General features: G+C 40.4%; 1 protein-coding gene across 7 annotated transcripts in view; it reads right to left on the bottom strand.

Annotated features, from left to right (window-relative positions):
• Positions 1 to 23,486, bottom strand: part of ST3GAL3 (ST3 beta-galactoside alpha-2,3-sialyltransferase 3) — a 188,256-nt gene that overhangs the window by 129,678 nt on the left and 35,092 nt on the right. For 2 of the 7 annotated variants that reach the window (XM_062617306.1, XM_062617309.1), the window contains 3 exons: positions 16,232 to 16,279; positions 13,949 to 14,083; positions 3,999 to 4,041 (listed from right to left, as the gene is read on the bottom strand). The exons of 1 other annotated variant lie outside the window; for it this stretch is intronic. In XM_062617306.1, the coding sequence (XP_062473290.1) occupies positions 3,999 to 4,041; positions 13,949 to 14,083; positions 16,232 to 16,279 (226 nt within the window). The remainder of the gene's footprint in view (positions 1 to 3,998; positions 4,042 to 13,948; positions 14,084 to 16,231; positions 16,280 to 23,486) is intronic. 4 more of the 7 variants (XM_062617308.1, XM_062617307.1, XM_062617310.1 and 1 more) reach the window with 4 other exon arrangements.

Raw genomic sequence — 23,486 nt, 5'->3', positions numbered from 1 at the left:
TTTTAACATCCAAGCCTTTGAGCTGACTGTGGCAGCAGGTGAAAAGACCCACCATCACCCAAGGGGAGCTTTTTTATGGCTGCTGTTTAAAAGCATCAAAACACTAATATAACTGCTAAAATACCTTTGAAAATAGCATTTGAAGGATAAGTTTGAAACAATGATAGAAGTAGCAGTGATAGCTTCCATCTCACTGAATAAATGGAATGCCAGGAAAGTATGGAAAGCTAGTACAGAAGTATGATGGCAACAACATCACGGGGAAGCCCCCAGATCACGAGTTATTACAAAAAAGGAGCTTTTCACATGTGCAAGACAAGTGAATCTACACTTGTAACCTGCCAAGCATACTCAGAGTAATCATTAAGGTCACTAACCCAGCTTTCACAGTGTAGTAAGTGACCCCCTCCAGGTATGAAGACCTGTGAATTGCACTATATATTTTGTATTTTTCTTACACAACCAGTAAATGTTGGACTTTATTCATAAAGATTTTAAAACAGTCTGTGGCTCTGCTGCTTGGGAAACCTCCTTACCTGGTAGAACTGATTGAACTGGCCTGTTTCTGTATTTTGCATATATTTAGTGTTGGTATTTTAATTTTTTTTGATGATGTTATGGTAGGTATAAGCATAAATAAAAGATAAACTCCTCTTGCAATAGGTCTTTTTCACTAATCTGGTCTTGAGGAGCCCTAGGTCTCATTTTGACTAAAGAAGGAACTTAATATGTTGCCTACAGACGTCATCTGCTTTTCATTCACCCTGTATTTCATTATCAATCTCCACCTGAATACCATCCTACTTTTAAAAAGTTAAAAGGATAACCTAAGCACAGGCAGTAGAAAGGAAGTATCTTCCTTCTTGATACTTTTCTTTCTGACAAGCTCAGAGCAACAAGACCTCTGGTCAGAACTGGTCATTTCCACATAGCATCTGCACAGTATCTTTAGAAATGGCCATTCCTTTCCAGGTTAACTTTCTGGCCATACCACGCTCTCTAATGCTGTAGCAAATCATGCATCAGACATACAGTTCCCACAGAAAACACTTATCAAGTGCTTCTGACAGATTTTTCTTTACAAAAAGAAAGAATCTGGTTTCATTACCGTTTCCCTGAACTCAAAGAGAACCAGTGAACTGAATCATTCCATAGTTGTATCTACAACAGGATGTATTATACTTGAATAACATGCCCTGAGCATCTATGGAGTAGAAGACACTATTCATGTAATACATGAAAAATTAAAGATGCAAAGGTAAATGGGCACATTACTATTTATTCAGATAAATCCTTCCCTCTTATAACATCATTTAGAATGCAAGTAGGAGCACTCTAAATTTTAATGCAGACCTACCTTTGCAGAAAATGTTAGATCTTCAGGTCATTAATTTAAATGACACCCAGTAACAGCCAGGAACAGATTTTGGGCAAATGAAAGATTAAGGGAAAAAGAGAGAGAAACCTAACTGTTGCCCGAAGTGCTTCAAGTCACATATGATTCTCACATGCTGTGAATTAAGTGAACCCTATGAAGTTATGATCTATGGCAAAATTCCACCAGAATGATTATATCACAACAACAGCCGTAATTAAATTATTTCTGCCAATAAAGTCATCAACGCGGAACATATTACACCCCTTTCAACTCTAAGCAGGTTGTTTTTTTTTAACCAGACAATACTTTTACAATGGTACTACCTTGACTGAGTTGCAGAAAATATTTTTAACCTCCAAATTTCCCTGGATTCAGTGTATACTTAGAAAAAGTGTTTGGTACCTTGACTATACATGCTGAACTTGTGGAACAGCAGCACATTCCTCTGGTCTGTCACCCATTTTTCATTCAAAATTTATTATATTTTATGGTATTTTCAGCTTTTTTCCTGGCTTCCCTGCTACTGAAAAAAAGTAACCATATAATAATTCAGACTGGAAGAGAACACTACAGATCATCAGGTCTATTCTCAAACCAGGGCCACTTTACTTCCACAGGATAAATAAGCAAGCACACAGACAAATAACAAAATATAAAGGAAAACAAAACATCCCAAACAACCTAGAACCAACAAAGAACAATTACAGTAAAAAAACCCACCAAACAAACAAGTTATTTCACCTATGTATAATACTTGCTTTCTTTGCTCCTTAACCTCATAGTATTTATTTTGATCATACTGATTTTATTACAAGCCTTTCCAGAAGCTAACTTTCTGGCTTTGAAAAGCAAACATACACACTTAGGGTGCTATGTAAGTACCTTTTTAAGTGGTCAACAGAATCTTTCTTTAATAAAAAAAATATTAGAGAGTTTTTATCACAGGGAAGTTTTTAAAAAAAAAAAAAAAATAGAGAGTTTTAGAAGCCCTCCAGCAGGTAAAAACTTCACCTGGCCTCAAACTGAAGTCTAAGAAGGAGCAGGCCAGCTCTCAGAGAGATGTAATTGAAATAGATAAGTCAGGAAAGAGAAAAAAAAAAAGGAGGCATGAGGGGAAGGAAGACTCAGGAGAATTGCTAAAAGCAACAAAGAAAAGGACAAGTAGAAACAGAAGGAAGAATAGGAAACACAAGGCTGAAACCTTGGTTTGGATGCAGCACAGGCTGGTATCCAAAGCTGGTATGCCAAAAGTGTGTGGACAGTCAACGGGTGTGTTCAGTAACTCAGACATTACAAAATATGTAGTCTGGAAAAAAAAAACAAAAATCAGACTACTTAAAAGCTTTAAAAAAATATTCCCTTACCAAGACCAAGACATTCATTCAAAGGTCACCCATTTCACAACTTTTGCTTTTACGTCTACATGCATAAATTGAATATATCATCTCATCCCAGTGTTGTAAGGTACATACCCTGTTGCCTCTAAATCACAAGAAAGTCCCAGTACAGAAAATATAATAAAGAAAATTGGTAAATGTGCAACCAGCATGGGCTCCAGACACCATGCAACAAAAATGGCACAGAACACTAAAAAGACCAGAAAAAAACCTTGACCAGCTATTCATGCAGTAATCACCATCCTTCCTGCACACTGAACAAGAACATGCTCTTCTACAGTACTTTTTTTCAGGTAAATTACTAGAGTTGAGTTTATGTACCCAGATGCATCTGTAAAAGAAACTCCTACCTAAAGACTTTCTCATTTCCTGCACACAGCAGTTCCCAACACATTTACAAGGCTTTTATTTCATTATGGAAGCTCCTAAGCTACTCAGCAAGACTAAACACAAAACTTCAATGTTACACCCTGTAAGTACAACAAACCTTTCTGAACATTAAGAACAGTTTTTATAGTAACGCTTTTATATCAACATTATACAGGGGCTGCATCCTCAAGTCATTCAAAGCCACTAGATTGCTTCAGTGCCTTTTTAAGCAGTGGAGTCAGAAGGGTTTTAGTAGTCTTTCTGCTCCCGGTACCAAGATTTCCACAAGGGTGTTGACCTCAGAAACAGAGTCGCTAGTGACCCCTAGTGTTAAGTTCAGTCTGAATTTGACTGATTTATGGCAACAAGCGTGACAAGTATCCTCCTTCAGCACTTCGCTGTTCTGACTTAGCAAATGGTCACTACCTTGTGAGGAGGTTCTTTCTGCTCCAGTTTATGAACAAAAATAGCAGCACCCATTTTGAAAGGAACAAGCAGAAAGGAAATAAAAACGTGTAAGCATCAGTAAATCAGGCTGACATTCTTCCCGCTTTCAAATGGTTAATGCATTTTTCCTCATTTGGAAGACTAAGAGAAGGAGATCTAGATCAGACTGACAGTCATGGCTTCAGGTGGACATTTATAGCCTCTTGATCAGTCATTATGCAATTAACAGTGAACAATAATCCAAGCTGGCCAGCAAAGCCTAGTGTAAGGAAAGAAGTCATAATTGCCACGTTGTTGCAGAACTTTGCTGTCCCAGGTAGAAGTGTACGGTCCAGTGACCCAACTGTCCAGGTGACATAAGATTTGCTTATAACAGAAACAAAGAAGAGTCCTCCTGTTCTACTTACAATTTTGAGTCCAGGTTCAGGAGAAAGCCCAGTTTGTCATACTCTGGAAAACAAAAGCAAGGGACACATTATCATAAAAACTGTAAGTGTCTCCTCTGCAAAAGGCACCAAACCCAAAAAGCAGCAAGTCCTTACAGAAGGGCAATGATTATTTCTAATTGAAAATAACTATATCAAAAATTTCTAGTCACTAGCAGCTGTTAGCCCACATTGTTACTTTAAGGTATTCCCAAATGAACATTTCTGAATCCCCAAAAAATACTAAAGCAAGAGAACACATTGGTAATCATTAATTTAGAAATCACTAGAATTAACCAAGATATCTGTAGTCATTTAAAAAGCATTACTGAAACCACACATGCAGTGGTATACAAAGTTTTCCTGCCTACGGTATAAATCATTTTCCCAGTAATTTCTATGACAAACCCTCCTTCTAGGTCCAGACATGGTACAGCTTTAAAGTTTTCTTGATTCCTTGTCTATTCCAACCCACAACTTTGTAATTGAGCAGCCCTTCTTCAAAATAAAATAATTCATGGTGGCAAAAATGCTTCAAGCGCTGGTGATGTTCAACATGAAGCTGCAAAGTCAGTTTATGCCATAAACAGGTAACAGCTACAGAAACAAAGTTAACACTCAGAAAAACTGTAATTCCAGTATAAAGTAAGCATTGCATTCAGCATCTTTGATTACATTGTGATCTTGCAAATCAAATACTTGATACAAAAAAAAACCTATTAGAATTCACATGAGATACATACAGAAAATGAAAAGGTGTAGTGCCCTTCTCGCATTGTTAAGCTCAGGGACCTCCTCATGCTGAGGACCACAGAGTCTCGCTACCATACAATAAAAAGAAACAAACAATACAAACAGAATTAAAAGATAATCCCCCCAGAGCTTAAGCATCAGGATGTATTAAAAGTAAGCAGAAAAACCACTCCCCTAGCCTTTAAGAAAGAACTCAGTGGAAATAGAGATGTTTGCTTTCTGCTGCAGTAGTTTACCTAAGAAGATCACAAGCTTTTCGTGCTATCACTTACCAGCAGAATAGGAAAGCCTAAACATGTACCTAAGACAAAGCGACTGCAGCAGATAGGTCAGTGTAAACCATGCCATTAGCTTCAATCCCATTAAGATGTAATTCCTGAGCCAAGGGAAATATTATGTTTTACATAACTTAGTAAGAGAAGTTGCAGAACATGTGCGCACTTGATACTGGCACATACTGCCCATCCTCTGCCAGCACCTGCATGCCACCCACCATCCCTGTTGTACTTGGAAAGCTAGAAATGCACCTGTACATCTCCTCTACCTTCCATGTAATGACAGTTGCAATTTCCCCCATATCCTGCTTTCCTCATAACTTCCTCCCAGTTTATTCCTCCTACAAGAAATTATTTCCTGTCCAACTTACCTCCTCCGCATACAGGATGGTGGATAGAAAGTTATCCATTCCAGAAAAACAAATATGCCTTTAATTTTTATTAACCCTTCCTCCTCCCCAAAACATAACCCATACTGAGCAAGCTGCAACAGAGATTATTTTTATTGTATTTATTTATTTATTTATTAACATCTACAGCCACTGACCCACCTGCCATCAGTGTTATCCAATTCGAGCTAACATTCCCTTCTTCCCAACAGGAAATATAAGAAGAAATGCAATAAGATACATCACCTCATAACTACAACAACATCCTGGGCTTTCTACTAACACAGCACTTTATGAGCTTTGCAACCAAAGCACCAGAAAACACACACATACTACACACTAAGTGCCACAGATGACATACCTCCATTGCAATGTTTCGTAAGATTCATCTTCTGTTTGTGACATGCATTTCACCTTCCCATGGTTTTAAGTGGTTACTTTTGATGTTCTCTGATGATTACTAACAGAGGTATAAAGCAATCTTGTAAAATTAAGTATGTCAACTATCTTGCAACAGGCACTTTCAAAATTAGCATAACAAAACAAAATAGCATTTATGGTTTCAAACCAGATGCACATGTGTGTTCTTGATTTTCAGTCGGGTGGAAATTATCCTTTCAGGCTGTAACATCAAACCAGAAGCATCTATGCTCCTTCCTCTTGCTGGCTGGTGAAACATGCAAACTGCTTCAGGCAGAGGAATGCTGCCCTCCTCATGAGCCATCTCATGCTCATTGACACTTCTGGAAGCTTCAGCATTACTGGCTTGGAAATTCATCTCCATCACATACTGCTCCCCCCAAGAAAGACAACTAGGAGTGTTAAAGTTACAGATTCAAAGTTAGCTTCCATTTTAGCTAAAATCAGTCTTGTTATGGACTTCCAATGCCATTTAGCTGTACCACTATGAATAAAGGGGCCAGAAGTCACTGCAACCCACATGCTGGCTGGAAGCAGTCTGGATTCACAAAAGGCAGATAAAACCCCCAGTACCTGGGCAAAGCCAAACACACATGGCCCAGCTGCCGGAAAAGGCAATCCTTGTCTGAAGTTATGTATTTAATTTAAAACAAAACACAGATCCACTAAATCCAAGGCGAGTACAAGTGAATCTGAAATGCAGTATGGTCATGGTGTGATGATTACAGGAGATGATCTCACAGCTTACTGCTAGAGAAAGGGGCAATCCCATTCCTCCTGCCCTTTCTTGCCTTGAAAATACTGGCTGCAAGAGCCTACATTGGCACTCGTGTAACTTCTCTGCGACCTAACCTACAGGTTACTTTCACCTTCCACGGGCTTAGTTTAAAGCCTTACTCACCAAGTTAACCAGCCAATACACAAAAACATTTCTTCTCTTTTTCAAGCAGTGGGATTAAGAACTGCTAAAATACTGGAGAAAACAAGAACAAAATAGCTAAAGAGAACAAGGAAGAAATACTCCAGTATCTCCAAAAAGAACTAGCTTGGACCAGCTTGCTGTGTTAACTGTGGTCTGCTGTTGGCCTCTGCCAGCATCATTTTTACCTGGTTGGTAGGTCTGATCCAGCTCAGGCCATGTCTGACCCACTGGTCTCCAAACAAGGCATTTATATGGCTATGTGGAATAGGATTATTTTTTTTTTAAGCCAAAAATGCGTAAAATTATTAATGAACTTATTTTGCGTTCATTAAAAACATCATGGAAGAATCTGAAGAAGGCTTTACATTTTCAGCCCATAAGAGACTGAAAGGTCCATGAGGGGTAAAAGCAACAGTATAAAAAGAGAGCAAGGCAATCTAAGGACCAAACTCACTTGTGCTGGGAAACCAGAGATCTCAGCTGACAATGTGGTACAGTAGTGTACAGAAGCACAGAAAGGAATGAACATGGGAAATAGAAGTTTCATCATGACCCATAAGAACAAGAGGTCTTCCTGGGTCAGAAATAAAATGCATTTCTACATTTCCAGAAAGATCAGAATTGAGTAAGAATCTAATAACTGACACCAATTTCATAAGAAAGCATGTAATTAGGGTTATAAGAACAGAAGTACAGCCAAGAAGCAATTTCTATGAGTGAAGCAAATCATGTGCCAAATACTATGCTGGCATTAGAATAGAAGCTTCTCTCAAGTATCCAACAGAAATCCAGCTACCAGGCAGCAAGTGAGAAATGCATTGTCCCATGTCTGCAAATTCCATACAGACTACTCAAAAAAGCCATCAAGCACAGTGTACAGTACCTATCATGTTTTAAAACTGTATTTTGCATCTGCAGCCAATATATCTACATACAACAGGCAAAATTTTCCCCTACTAATTTTATGCTACTAATACAAAGTCAACAGTTCAGGAATTAACTTGGCTTATTGGTTTTAGCCTTCCAAACTATCCATAACTTATTTCTCTGATGCCTTGAGTACTATTCCTTTAGCAGCTGGCTACTTGGAAGGACAATATAAATAACTTCACCCACTGAAACAGAAAATTAATTTAAGCTTCTTTTAAAAGATGGGCTATATGTGGTTCTAGTTCTCGCTGTGTTTAACTGTTAATTGCAAGTACAGGATGGAAGGCAGAGGGTTCAACTTCAGCTATTTTCTTCAAAATGTTTGTGTTTGTCAAAGAAAGCAGTATGACACTCAAGAGACAGGAGTCCTGTCAAGAACAGGTCAGACCACCCTGATACATTTCATCCTGTCCAGTGAAGTTTGTATAGCTGGAGAAGCAAAGAGGCAGAGGAGCCTGTAGAATTACATGGAGCGGGGAAGGGAGTGTAAGCAATGAAGTAGATAGCATGTGGTTAATCCTCATTATGAGTGGAGAGCTGGAAATAGGCTCTGCAGTGCATACTTGCAGCTGCTGTACACAAATCAGACAACACTAAACACTGATGAATATGAGGGGAGATGAGGGAGGCCATGAGGGGTGAAGGGCAGCCATGAGAGGAGATCATGAGGTGAAAGGAGGGGCAGCCATGAGGGGAGATCATGAGGGAAGACAAGGGGTGGCCATGGGGGGGGAAAAAGGGTGATTGTGAGGGGAGATCATGAGGGGAGAGAGGGGGCAGCCATGAAGGGAGATCATGAAGGGAAAGGAGGGGTGCCATGAGGGGAGACTGTGAGGGGAGAGAAGGGGTGGCCATGAGGGGTGAAGGGCAGTTGTGAGGGGAAAGGAAGGGCAGCTATGAGGAAAGATCATGAGGGAGAGAAGGGGCAGTCATGAGGGGAGATTGTGAGGTAGAAGGAGGAACAGGCATGAGGGGGCATCATGAGGGGAGAGGAGGGGCAGCCATGAAGGATGAAGGGCAGTCATAAGGGGAGATTATGAGAGGAGAGGATGGACAGCCATGAGAGGAGATCATAGGAGGAGAGGAGGGGTGGCCATGAGGGGACATCATGAGGGGAAAAGAGGGGCGGCCATGAGGGAAGATGGTGAGCAAGAGAAGGGGCAGTCATGAGAGGAGACCATGAGGGGAAATGAGAGGCAGCCATGAGGAAAGATCATGAGGGAGAGAAGGGACAGTCATGATGAGAGATTGTGAGAGGAGATGAGAGGTGGCCATGAGGGGTGAATGGTGGTTGTGAGGAGAGATCATGAGTGGGGAGGGAGGGCAGCCATGAGGGGAGATCATAAAGAGAAAGGAGGGGTGGCCACGAGGGTTGAAGGACGACTGTGACGGAAGATCATGAAGGGAGAGTAAGGTCGGCCATGAAGGAAGATCTTGAGGGGAAATGAGGGGCGGCCGTGAGGGAAAGATAGGGCAGTCATGAGGGGAGACTGAAAAGGAAGGAGGGGTGTCTATGAAGGGAGATTATGAGGGGAGAGGAAGAGCGGCCATGAGGGGAGATTGTGAGGGGAGAGGAGGGGTGGCCATGAGGGTAGATCATGAGGGGAAGATGAGGCACGGCCATGAGGGGAGAGCATGAGTGGAAAGCAGGGGCAGCTGTGCGCTGTGAGGGGTGGCCATAAGGGGGGGTGGGGGTAGGGGTGGCAGTTGCCCACAGTGTGGGCAACTGTGAGGGGCAGATGGGGGGTGGCTATGAGTGGTGATCATGAGGGGCAGCCATAAGGAGAGATCTTGAAGGGAGATCAGTTTGCCCTGAGTGACATGGTTTAGTGGTGGGCTTGGCAGTCCTGGGGTAATGGTTGGACTTGGTGATCTTAAAGGCCTATTCCAACCTAGTTGATTCTATGATTCTATGATCAACTGAAAAGAACAAAAGAAAGATTTTCTTCCAGGGTTAAAAAGTATCACTTAGGATTACTGAGCAACAATAAAAGTACTGGACAAACAAGAACTTAATATTGCATCCTTCCCTTAGGATTTTCACTGTAACCTCTTCAGTGATAGAACTTGCTGATGAAAGCAGTATTTCCTGAGGCTGGATAACTGAGCAGGAGGCAAAGGCTGCAAAGCCAGAAGAGGTAGAGCTGACCACCCCCGGGCTCCTCAGCACTGTCCGGCATAAACAGCAAGCTTGTCTATGTTCCAGCTTCCTCCTCACCCCCATTCACTCTTTTGCATATAAGTTTAATGCCTTTTTCTCCAGGTTGTCCAAGTGACATCAGGGAGAACTCCAACTGTACTGGTAAGTTGGGCTTTAGGGTTCTTGGTGACCAAAACCCTAGACCAGTTCTTGGTGCTCTTCCCTGCTCAGTAAAAATACACAGAAGCAGCAGAAGTGACATCTGTAGACTAGCACTGGAAGCATGCCTCCCCAGTCCATGTCTGCATAGCACTATCTACCCATCTGACATTCCCACCATGTGTGTAAAAAACTGATTCTTGAACAACTTCTAATGTAGCCTCACATTAAAGAAAGCTTTAGCTTTCTTTTGTTCTGGGAAGCAAAAGAACTTCATCAACACTATTACTCTGTCAGCAAAACATGGAATTTCACATCTAAGAATGTTCACAGACTGTGCAACTGATCTAAAAACACTCTTCCTGCTACACCAAGCTCAATATTCATTTTCCAGACACTGCACCTGATGACAACAGCCATATCTGATGGGAATGGATACACCAGGCACTATCAGCACAGCTGAAATACAAACCTGTGAGTTCTAAGTGGTGAAAGGAGAAATCTGTCTCCAGTCACAAACCCCTGCATGCCCTGGTAACACTAACAATCATGAGGGTACTACTTACTGATGCAGATTTAGCAGCGAAAGGAAGTAATTTCCAGCTCTATATATTCAAGGTGGTTCCCTCCGCCTGTAATTCCTGACTGGGGCCCCCAAAGACATCTGGCCCAGCTTTACAGCCTGAGGAAAGCAATCCACCGGAGGGGTCTCCTTCATTAGACACTGCAACTACATTATTCATCCCCTAGGCACAGAAAGAATAAAAAACAACCCCTTGATGATAGTGCTGTATGGGTCAGGAAGGTCTTTCACCTCCTTGTCTTACCTCCAATATAGGTATATTAGAACAAAAAAACCAAACAAACAAAAAAAAGGAGGCCATTCTAGCATACTACATTTTTTAAGGCTCTGGCTGCCTTAACATTTACTACAAAACCCCTCACAAATTGCTTCCTAATAAAACTATAGCAACCTCCAACAGTAGAAAAGCAACTGACTGTTTTAAAGCTGACTTTATGAAAGACTGTAACAGGAAGATGAAAAATTCTCTCCTATGAACTGCATATGACTCCCTTTTTCTTTTCCCAGGGAGTCATCTGTTTAAAGCCAGTCTGCAACCCTTTCCAAACAGTTGTTTCATTTACTACCACATATCCACTCAGCTAATGCACTTAATGCTGCCCTACTGCATCTTCCGGCATATTCTTTATTTTAGAAATTGTATCGTATTTCCTAATAAAAGTCAAGAACAATATTAACAGAACAGTAATCTACATTGGCTTTTAGTGACATACAAGAGGTACTGATTTGATGCAGAGATATGCCATATGATAGAGAAAAATCCCATTAAAATACTTTCATTTCAAGATATTCTTTAAGTCACCTCTTGGCATTTGCACCTCAACTCATTCACAGCTGTATTTTCAGCTGGAGGAATAGAGTGTTAATAAGAAGATAGATGATGACGATACTGAATGTGCTGGCAAAGGTATGTAAGGACTATGCAACCAATACATGACAGTCACTGGCAAAGATTCAAGCAGCTCCCACAGTCCACAGCTCAAAGAAATAAAGAATGAAGTAGAACTTCATTAATCAAGAGTGAGAATAACAAAGCCACTAAAATGAAGAGAAAAAAATACATAATCTATCCCATTTATTTTCTGTTTTATTGGAATGCAGAAAAATGCAACATAAGTTCACCTCTCCTTTTCCGTCACTACCACATAGCAACAAGACAGTCAGATAATCAACTTAAGGGAAAAAGACCCTCAACTCTAAAACCCCAACAAATTAGAACCACATCAGCTCCAAATGTAAGTTTAAATTGTTTTTCGCAAACCAAGATGATCTACCAGAGCCTCACAAACTCTATTAACATAGCTAAATTAAATACCACTAACCTAGAACCTGGGAAAGATCATACTTTGTAATTGTAGCCACCTACATTGCCAGATTCTCATCAATAAAGCCAAAAAACAACAGTGTTTTTCTCTCATGCTAGGAATCTGTCACTGTTCTATCAATCTGATATCTGACAATTTTGGTTGTATTCCTTTTCCTGGCCTCCATCCAAAACACAGGGAAGTAGTCACGAAATTCACTCTGGAGCTGAGACAGACACAGGTTTCTTCTCACCTTTCACAAAATGATTATCTGAGCATCTTTGGCAGCTGAAGGAAACATAATGTTTCCTTCATAGTTCTCACAGCTTCTCCCACAATGGTTAAGGACTTTAGCGTAAGGAATTACCAACAGCAAACTCCTAAATAAGCAGAGATTTAATCTCTCAGATGATTACTCCACTACCACTGTGAACTCAGCATCTGGAAGCATGGTCATGCATGGGGGCTTTCACAAGTAGAATCATAGAATAGTTAGGGTTGGAAAGGACCTTAAGATCAGCAAGTTCCAATCCCCCTCCCATGGGCAGGGACACCTCACACTAAACCATCTCACCCAAGGCTCTGTCCAACCTGGCCTTGAACACCACCAGAGATGGAGCATTCAGAGCTTCCTTGGGCAATGCATTCCAGCACCTCATCACCCTCACAGTAAAGAACTTCCTCCTTATATTCAATCTAAACTTCCCCTGTTTAAGTTTCAACCCGTTACCCCTTGTCCTATCAGTACAGTCCCTAATGAAGAGTCCCTCCCCAGCACCCTTATATGAGCCACAGCAAATATGCTACTCAAAAACAAATTTCAGAAGCTCCATTTTCTCTGCATAAGTCAAGCTGAACTTTTCATAAGGGTTAAAAATTAAATTGAAAAAAGCAACAAAGTTAAAATATTCAAACAATTTGAGCAAGACTTAGATAACGGTTACTTGAGATGTTAAAACTATCATGTTTTAAGCCTGCAGTGAGAACAACTGCTATACAACCAGTGGCCAGTACTGCAATTAAACGCGTCTCCAACAGTGTAAGCCTACAGCCATAAGGTAGTTAGAACTTCAATATTTCCAGCAAGCACATTAAGAGATGGGAAAGTTGCACATTCAATGCACAATATCCCAATGAGGCTTGGAGAAGAAAAACTTAACTTGCTTGTTCTCAGACACAGGAGGTAGAAAAAAAGTCTCACACAAAAATAGCAGGGGCATAAATCTGTCTTTCAAGGTCCAATGTTTTTGATTTACTAGCAACAAAGTAAAACAACTGGGAGGAGAGCGGGGGGGGGCGGGAAAGAGTACTAGCTGTCTATGACAAGCAAATGAAATCTAGGCCTTCTCAAACACCCTGTGCCCTGCTTAATGCTGCCCAAGTTCAGGGCATGACACCCTCCTTTCTTAAATGATTTCAGCTGAAACACTGGCCTAGACCTCACATCAAACATTTATCTTTGCTGCTCAAACTTTGTCTTTCAAGGGAAGGAGCAGTCGTGAACAGAATCACAAAAACATCTGGACTCTAAAGGGCTCAACCACAGCATGAACCTCAGACAGTTCAGTCTCACTTCAAGCACATTTGATTCTCCTGTCCTCTAATCCATGAAGCAGTACTTTAAGGCTCCATAGCCAGATGATCTTCTGAACACTTAGTTCCGAAAGTTTATCCAAAAGAACCTAGACAGTGTCATTAATTGGAGATACATAAGGACAGATTTCCAGCCTCTCTGAAAACTGACATTTGCATGTGGGACAGAGTTAAGGGGAAAACCAAGATAAGGTCAAACAGTCAATTCAAACAAAACACAGAAACTGCAACAAGATACCGCCCTTCACATAGCATGATTAACAATTAAAAAAGAGCAATTCTAAGAAGCTGTTTAATATACAAATACAAGTCAATGAGTACTAGTTTTATGCAGCATAAAATCTTAACAGGGAGACTATTACAGCTGTTTAATTCTGAGTAATAAAGAAAAAGGTGTCTGTATTTTTCTGTTTCAAAGCATGTAACTTTAGTCCCTTCTTACCCCAACCTGAAACATCACCTACTGGGAATGGCTGGGCCTGGAGCTGCCATTGTTTCTCTGAGTTCTTTCTGGACTCTGTCTTTTCCTGGGTCTGCAGCAAGGTGAGATGGGATGGACAGCGGAAGCAGAATAGCCACAGTTTTTCTCTCTCTCCTTCCTGTTCAACAAGGAAAGCTATCCCTCAGTTGGAAAAACATCACGCATCTTGACATCTTATTACACATACCAGTTCAGAGCAAGTTAAGGTTTGCAGCACAGTGAATGCAAAGGACTAAATATGAAAGTAATAAACGTACAGCTCTCTTGGACATTTCTGAACCTCCCTTCTTAAGTATATGACTTTTCTTCATATTTCTTCAATAAAGAAATTCAATTTTCTTGCAGTGGAAGGTTTACAAAAGATCAAATTTTACTGTCTTACTCCTAACCAATTGCAGTATATAAGCAGAACAAAGACCAGTGCTTTTAAAACAGGCACGGTCAATCCGCTGGCTACATTAACTTGTCTCCCACCCTCCCTATTAACAGAACTCCAAAAGACATGGCGCGGTTGAACAATTTTTCATGAGTAAGTTTACCACCCCAATGGTAGTATCATAACATTTATGATTAACTCCATAGGTATGCTGCACTGGAAGCTATCCACAGGGTTAAGTGTTTTCACATCAGTTAGAAGCCAAAATAGTATCAGAGCAGGGGAAAAAGATAAATCTGTAGTAATATTTAAAAGTTGTACTCCAGGACAAATTCTGGTCTTGTCTGTAGCAGCATAACTCCAGTACGGTAGGTATGCCAATTCAGACATACCCAGCTGTAATAAAAATATTTCCCTGAATTTTAATCACAAATTTCTTATCTCAAACCTATGCAACTTCCCCCCTGATAAAGAAACCATCACCCAGTACAGAAGGAGGGAGGCAGAGACACACTTCAGTTATGGCCGATATTAAATAGTAGACAGGAGTTAATAGATAATAGAGGGTTTCTTCTCCCTATAAACACAATATATCCACTCTACATACAGCATCCTAGAAATATTCCGAGATCAGTCCATGCACCCATAATAGATCCATTTCCCAATAGACGTCTTGGAGACGATGCAGAGACAGCAGAAAACATTTAGGGTGCAGTAACCAAAGCAAGTTACTTCCACTAGCTCAGGGGTTAGTAAATTGGAAATCCGTGTTCAAGCTTTGCTGTTAGTGTCAGGCAGCAGGCTCTCTTTCAAATTGTGCAGGCAGAAGACAGGTGCTATGTTGGAAGGCAGCATGTTCCCCCTTTCAACCTAAGAGGAAAGGCTAGTAAGCAAGACAAAATGCTAAACCTTCACTTGGATTATTTTCTTCTCTGCAAGACAGTAAATAACCCATCTTCTAAATGTGAAGGTGGTTTAAGTTCTAAGAGTAATTCTTAGCCTTTCCTTTGCACATCATTATACATAAACCATAAATTGAATTCCATCAAATATTGAGCTCACTATCGTGTGCCTTGGCTACCACTCATGCATTACATTTAGTCAAAGGGAAAGGTGCTGGTTTCATGAAGTGCACTCTGCACAAAAGAATTTTTGACTTCTGGTTCGGTTTAACTGAAGTTCATGCTCAGGTTTCAAAGAAAATTAGACTGGACATAATTTGCCTTGGGGTTTGATAATGCTGGTCAATCTCCACCCAAAAAGAAAAGTTTCCAGCCCTATTTGTTTAGCTACAACTCTTTCACCTTCTCCTTCCTGGAAGCATTCCTGATGTGTTTCCCCAAATAACTCAACTGTTTGTTTAGCTGAGAAACTCTCCTAGTAGCATAGAACAATTTTTCTTCAGCTGGTGGGTGACATCATCTTCATGCCTTTCACATGAGAAGCACAAACCGCATCACTAACACATATAACGTGTCCAGGTCATATGCCTTGCTGGGTAACAGAAGGGGTCCCAAGTGCTCATCCTTGCGTTGCACTAAGACCCTTAATACTTCCACTATCCTTAGGAGCTATATAATCATAGAATGGTTTGGGTTGGAAGGGACCTTGAAGACCATCTAGTTCCAACCCCCTGCCACAGGGAGGGACACCTTCCACTAGACCAGGTTGCTCCAAGCCTCATCCAGCCTGGCCTTGAACACTGCCAAGGATGTGGCAGCCGCAGCTTCTCTGGGCAGCCTGCTCCAGGACCCATTTACCCACTTTGACTACGTGGCTGATTCCCACCGAAGTCTGACTCAGTGACCTGCCTCCCAACATGGCTACCATGTCAAGTTACGTTGAAGCCTTGTCATGAGGTGGGAGATAGAGAAGAAGGCAATGTTGTACCTGAGCCTATTGTATGTCCAACGGAGTCAAAGGAAAGAACCACTGAATCTGTAACACAAGAGTACAAGTTCATTTTCCCCTTTTTCTTAGCACCGTTTCTTGCTGTAACATTTTCTTGTTATTTTGCTTAAATAACTCCTTACACTCCCTTCCACCAGGAAGCAGAAGAACTTCTTCACCAGACAGACAAAACAACAGGCATCTAGCAAAGGCAGAACGCTGGAGTATGCAACAAATCATGACGTCAATACCCAATAAAGTAGCCACAACTTAAAAATAAAATTACTGAAAATAATTTCATTTTATGCTTAATAAGCTTGGTACACCTTACCAAAACTGAATCATAATGTGCTTCTGACTGCTAGACTGGAGAGCTTTATTTTATCTCATGTATTATCAATATTTTGTCCCCACTTAGAGGACTCACCTGTTACAATTCAGCTCTTCCCTGAAACTGTTAAGCCAAGTACTTTATGCTTTTTGCAGATCTCACCATGTTTTCTATATCTCTGCTCATACTGGTAGCTCCCTTGCTGAATGCATTTCAATTTATCAATATCCTTCACCTTTGTCCTATATATAGCACATGTGCTAAGCATCAAGAAAAAACCTCCCTATTTGATACCCTCTTATTTTGCCATATGGGAATCACAATAGCGCTTTTATCCATGATCACAATGACAACTCTTGCTCAACAGTTAATACTCAATACTTTTAGTCACTGTTTCATATGATGGAGCACGATTTGCATCAATTGTGGTTTACAGTTCCTAGTTTTTATAAATGCAACTGATACTTGGCCACATATAAAACAATCCCTAGTGTCTGCTTGCATTTAGCTCACCCCACAATCCAATTTTATTAGTCCTTCGTTTTCCTCACAGACTACTCTCCCAGCCTACAACTTGTTTGCAAAATTTATCAGTAATAATTTGACATTCTGTTCCAAGTAGAGCTGCAATATGGTACCATGTTCAATGGTGGGATATTTTTCCAACTTTATTCTTGAGACAAACCAACGCTTATTTTGGTAGCAAGCTTCCTGGTAGCAAGCCATCCACTTCAACGCCAATCCTAACTGAAGGAGAAAGCCTAGTACAGGCTAGGTTACACAGGCTAGCTAGTAGGCTAGGTGTAGCCTACCACACCACCAGTGGAGCAGACTTAGGCCCAGAACTTAAAGATAATGGGTAAAACATAGCAAAGAACAAACCACTATAATAGGATTAATTTTATGGACTCAGAAGCTTTAAAGTGACACAGCAAGAGCAGAGTGGCCTTTCATCTTCAGCTAAATGGATAGATTGAATCCCTTCATGACTTTGTCTCTTCATGACTCAGGCTTCAGATGAGATCACCTGATCCCACAACCACAGCGGCTGCCTTGGTGCAAGCCCTCACTTCAAGGCAAAAAGCCCAAGCACAATCAGCTTTAGCGTGCTGAAAAGCAATTAAGCTCCTGCTGCATCACCTTACGTTTAGGCAGGCAACAATCACAGGCATTGGCAGTTACCACATTCCAGCTGACAACTTGACAAAGACCCAAGCCCTTGGCTTTTCTAGACTGTATATCATTCCCGTGCTTATTTTCAAATTCTTACAAATTCAATAAGAAAGTGCTAATTTTCAAAATAAACATTGTAAAGCTGTTCATTTAACTGGATTTAAAACAATTTTTAAAAAGTAGGCCTGTGCTGTCCCAGATCCAACACTCTGGTAGTAACATTAAAAAAAAAATAATATTACTAGTCTCAAAACTTACTCCAATAAAAATAAAAATCCATCTGGACTTAACAACTGTATTTCCTCTTTTGGGAATAAAATTCAGACATCTTTATATTATTCTAAATGGCAAGGGGGTCAATTCATTTTAACTGTGTTAAATTCATCTGCCATCAATTAATTCTGAAGTATCTCTGTGGGATTCTACTTATAAAAAACTGTTGAGATTTTTATCAACATAAAGTATTGCTTTGTAGTTAATGCCAAATTTAAATATTGTTCATTTTCCTGCAGTATATTCTGCATTCAAACACTGCACATGAAGTATTAGGACTTAGCTAAGAACGGCTGAAAAGCATTGCAAGCACCAAATTAATACCATTATTGCTGCCCACAAAAATAGTATGTTTCATTCCCTTAACTGAGAACATTATCTTCCTCACAGAAATGAAAAAAGCAGAATAAGTATGTGAGCTCCCCTTTCCAGTCCAATCCTCCATGTGACTATTAGTTCATGGCTTCAACATCAAATTCACTGTGAATAACCTGTATTACAATCAACTCTCCCTCTGCCCCCACAAGTGATTTCACAGGCCATGGATCTTTATTAAAACACTGTGTTTATTTCTGGTATTGACACTTCAAAAGCAAAGAAGTTATAAACTTGAAAAAAGCTGAGAAGATAACCATGTGTCACCTTTCTTCCACTAAGCTATCCGCATTCAGCCAGATTCAGAACTACGGGTTATTTTTGTCAGAAGCTCATGGAGATAAGCATTTCTTTGAGGCAAGCCAGATTTATTTGCAAATACACCGAGTCTGGCTTCCATGAACATAATAAGAAAGGTTTCTTTGCTTCTAGCTTCAAACCTCTTCCAGTCATCACTCAGTTAAAAATTCTCCTGGCTTTCTAGAGGTTTTCTTGCAGAGACTGCAAGAATTTTAGTGGCTGCACAGTCTGTGCCCAGTACCTTCCCCAAGCCCCTGAGTCCACGCTATCTTTCAAAGGCAACCTTTAAAAGCTCTGTATTTCCAAATTTAGTAAGACACAATGTAAAACATACCCACTGACACGTGCCCTCGCTTTAGGTGCCAAGAAATGTTTATGCCTGAAGGAGCGACCTCATCTTTCAGCTGCCTACTTCCATAAAGCAGTTTTAAAGGTTTTTTTCACTGCCTTCTTAACTGAAGGGAAGCCTTTATGCCCAAATCATGAAATCTGACATCCAATAACTTGCCAATATGCACAGCTTAAGGCTGCACACACCACAATGCCAGCCTTTTACATCTGTTTTATGCTAGCTACAATCATTTTTTAAGGGGTTACAGCAGTTTAAAAGAAAAGGGAGAAAAAATACACAAGATACAGCAAAATACAAATGCAATCCAAGATCCAAAGATCTCATCCAATCAGATCCAAAGATCTGATCCAATCCATCAGAAGCAGCAAAAACAGCAGAAACACTCACTTACTTAGAAGGCACTCCGTGCCAGGAATAACAATGGCCAAGACATCAATACACAGACTGCAAAGTTGCTTTGTGTCACTTTGTGTCACCTTTGGGTCAAAGCTGCATTGAGACTATGCCCTGGGTCACTTTCCTTCCCACCTGCCATCCAACTACAGCATGAAAAATTGGACCAACACATGAGTCTGCTTCATCATCCCCCCAAAAAAACTGCTGTGCAAGGCTACCTGAACGTGCTCCATCAAAGCCCTTTTGGAGTGTGGAGTAATGCTGTATGAGAGCCCTGTTCCAGGAGAGCTCGCTACTATGGAACCAACAGAAGGATCCTGTCTGGTTCAGCAATCAGGAGCTCCAAGACAGACTGTGCAGACACACTCAATGCAGCTCTGGGAACAAATCTGAACTCTGTTCCAATGATGTTCCTCCATACTGGACATATAGCTGAACTTGCCCTTGAACACAACGGGGTTTGCACAGTTCTGAAGTCAAAAAAAAAAAGCCTGCAAACCTGAGGTGGCTGCTTTTGCTTGTATCACTGTCCAGACAAGTCCCCACGTACAAGGACTGATTGTATTTCAAGGCAAAGGCTACACTTCAAGTGTCACTGACCCCTTATCACACACATACTTTCTTCTTCCACTCCAGTGTCCCCCGTCTTAGGTCTCCTACAATTCCTTCCTCCTGTTTTGCTGACCGTGAGCTTTCTCAGGGACTGGATGACACCAAACCTGATGACTCGTCTGTCCCCAACACAAATTAAATTACTCATCTTGCTGCATATATTGTGCACCTTAGGTCTAGGCATTTCTCGACACCAGACAACTATTTAACTGCTATTCCTTACTGATATCTTTTCTACTACTGTAGTCTCTGAACAGAAAAGTTAATGAAGATTTGGGTCTTCTTAAAGGAGTAATGATCCTGACCAACAAAATGCAGATATGTAGGAGTCAGAGAAATAAGAACATGCGGGAAAACATCTTAAGCCTCATACTCCAAGAAACAGATACAGACACCATAGGATAAACAATATCATCATGCATGGGTGCTGCACTCAAGAGATGTGTGGAAATAGCTATTGAAGCCCAACTATGTCAAGTTCCTGAAATCATGTAAGAGCAAATACATGGACCAACTTCCAGTGCAAATATTGTCTTTGCTTTGATTTCATTGCTGATGAAAATGCCATATACAAACTGAAAACAAGCAGTGGCAACACAGAATGAGAACAGCAAATATGATCCACATTTAATCAACATGTATAACTTGTATGTTCACCTAAGTGCTGTTTCAGAATTTCAGCTGCGAGTTCAGTACATCCCCCTGAGAAGCCACTAACTTCTTTTGCCTTTTACAGACTCTCCCTCCAAGACTTGCAGATATTTGTCATATCCTATTGGAAACCAAAGAAACTGAACCAATAACTTTTTACCATTTTTCTTTTAAAACCTAAACCAGACTTTAGCAATAAACCAACAGGAAAAAAATTTATTAAAAAATCAGTTAAAAAAATGATTGCGTGCTGCTTTGGAAGTGGTCCTGAGAAACCACAAACCATCAGTCCCACAGGAGTTGTAAGAGTTTATTATTAAAGGCTTAACACAGCCTTGATACCACATACCATTACAGAAATACGCTCTACAGACCAAGCCAAACAGGGAACACGATAATACATAGCAACATAAGGCTGTAATTTGGCACACCCTCATATAAAGACTCAAGCTCTGAGGTCTGCACTGCTTTCTTGTATGCATGATCATTGTGAAGTTCCTCATTCCAAACCCCTGCTCTCCAGATACTCGAATGGACGCCGACAGAACTGAAACATATATTTATTTAGTGTAATTTCCACCTCTAGAGCTTGATCAGCGACCAGATATGCTGCAGAGCTCCATCACTTGGACTGGGGACAGCAATTGCAGTAACAACATTGAAGAATAAAATTTTGAAGTCAGAATTGAAGATTTTGGGTGCTGCTTTTTTATGGTAGAATCAGAAGACCATTCATAAGGAAAAGGGTCTGCTATTCAGCTCCATACTCAAACACCCCAATAGCCATCAAAATTTATTTTCTATTTGAGATCAATAGTCTATAACATTACATATACCAGAGAAAGAACATGCAGAACTCTTCATAATTTAGCAACAAAAAGGCCAGCAAGAATAAAAACTATCTTCTGTTTCATCTAGTCAGAAAACTAAGGCCACAAAAGCAGTGCCACTCTCAGAAAACATCTACTGTCAGGATTCATTTGGGAAGAAGATATATCTCAGAACATCCCCTGCCCCAAATTAAACAAGTATCAGGGGAAAAAACCACACTTATCACGACTATGCAGCATTCTGGATAATTTTTATATCCAAGGAACTGAAGGGAACTATATAATTTCAGTTCTATTTCACAAACATCTCACTTAGATACCCAAAGGATGAATTATGCTTCCTCAGATTTGGTAAAACACAGGAACAACTGCCTGCACTTACAAATTACTTGACAGGGCATCCTTCACTTCCTAATGCTTTCTTTTACATGTTATAGACAAATTTAGTGAAGGGCTAAGTAATTTATTCAGTCTAATGATAAATGCCATCCTACTAATTTATTAAGTATCCTGCTTCCATATTGAAGTTGCACGTCCGTCCCCCACCCTTCCCCCTTTATTCCACATTATTAAGCTCTTTCTTTTAAAGTACAACCGGTTTTCCTACTTATCCACCTTTTTCTGAACACAGTGAGATGGCTCTGTGTCAACAGCTCTGGTCAATACACGAACATCTTCTGTACTGCAGCCTCAAGGATGTTCTGAGTTACTTACATTTTTTTACTCAAAATTCAAGGCATTAATTCTGAAACCTCCTATGCACCACATCATGCAGCATCAGTGAATGTCAAAGCAAACAAAGATCACTCTTACTAGTAATCTCAGCTCCTACATAGGTACTCTGTGAAAAACAATCAGTAGCGTTCCATGCTTAGACACCACAAGAAGTTACAATCTCAAGTGCATTGTCTGAGCAATGTTAGTCTAACATTTTTCAATATCTAAGATGAGGAATATATCTGACACATGCACAGCACAGGCACTCTTCCTAATCACAGATGTGCAAGCTACAACAGTAGAGGGAGTGAAAGTTTTGGCAAGGAAACCGTATGAAGAGTTTCAGTCCAGTGCTGTCTGCAACTGATAGGAGATGCAGGTTCAAAGTTCAAACATATTCCCTTTATGAGAAAGGAAAAGACACTCAACAACAGGACACATCTTCAGCAACAGGAAACATCTGACTGTAAAGAACACTTCTAATAAACTCTGGATATTCGACTTTATTAAATTGTCTTAAAACAAAGCTGCACTACGGGGTTTCTGTTGCATTAAATTTGAATGCCTGTCCTGTGTGTCATCTGACTATATCTGTATGAGTAAGGAGACATGGTAACAACAGGCAGGTGCTTATTTCATGTAATGTACCTGTTGGGGAAAATTCACATCATTTGAGAATGCATATCATTGTGAAATACAGTAAGAATGGAAAGATTTCATTCTGATCTAAATATTAATTCACTTATCCACTGTACAAGACTGAAAAGTTTCTGTACTGTTGCTCTCGCCAGCATCTCCTTAAATACTGCCCTCATATACAAGTTCGAAATCTTGACATCCCTCACAGATTTTTTGGGTCCACATCTGAAAATTCATGAGAATTTCAAATAAATCTTGGGGTTTATGCTTGACTTTTGACGCCAGCATTAGGATTCTCATGTTGGGGATCTTCTTCAATGGCTGGACTTGATGATCTACAAGTTTTTTTCCAACCTAGTTGATTCTATGATTTATATAGTACTAACTTTTCAAGCATAAGGTATATATGTGTGCAGCTATCAGAACCAGACAGACTACTAGCATGAGTACCAGCACCAGTACAGAAAACCAACACACACAAGGAACAGATGTATTAGTAAATGTAAATTCAGAACATGCCAAAAGAAAATATACCCTTCTGCAAGAGCATTAAAGTAAGCCATGCAGGTTCTCTCTCCATTTCTGTGGCTGACCCAACATCACACC

The sequence above is a fragment of the Pezoporus occidentalis genome, unplaced genomic scaffold (genome assembly GCF_034315485.1).
Source record: "Pezoporus occidentalis ecotype Australia unplaced genomic scaffold, CSIRO_AGI_Poc_V1 ctg194, whole genome shotgun sequence".
Lineage (NCBI taxonomy): Eukaryota > Metazoa > Chordata > Aves > Psittaciformes > Psittacidae > Pezoporus > Pezoporus occidentalis.
The sequence above is the reverse complement of the archived record's forward strand: the minus strand, read 5'-3'. Positions and strand labels throughout refer to the sequence as shown.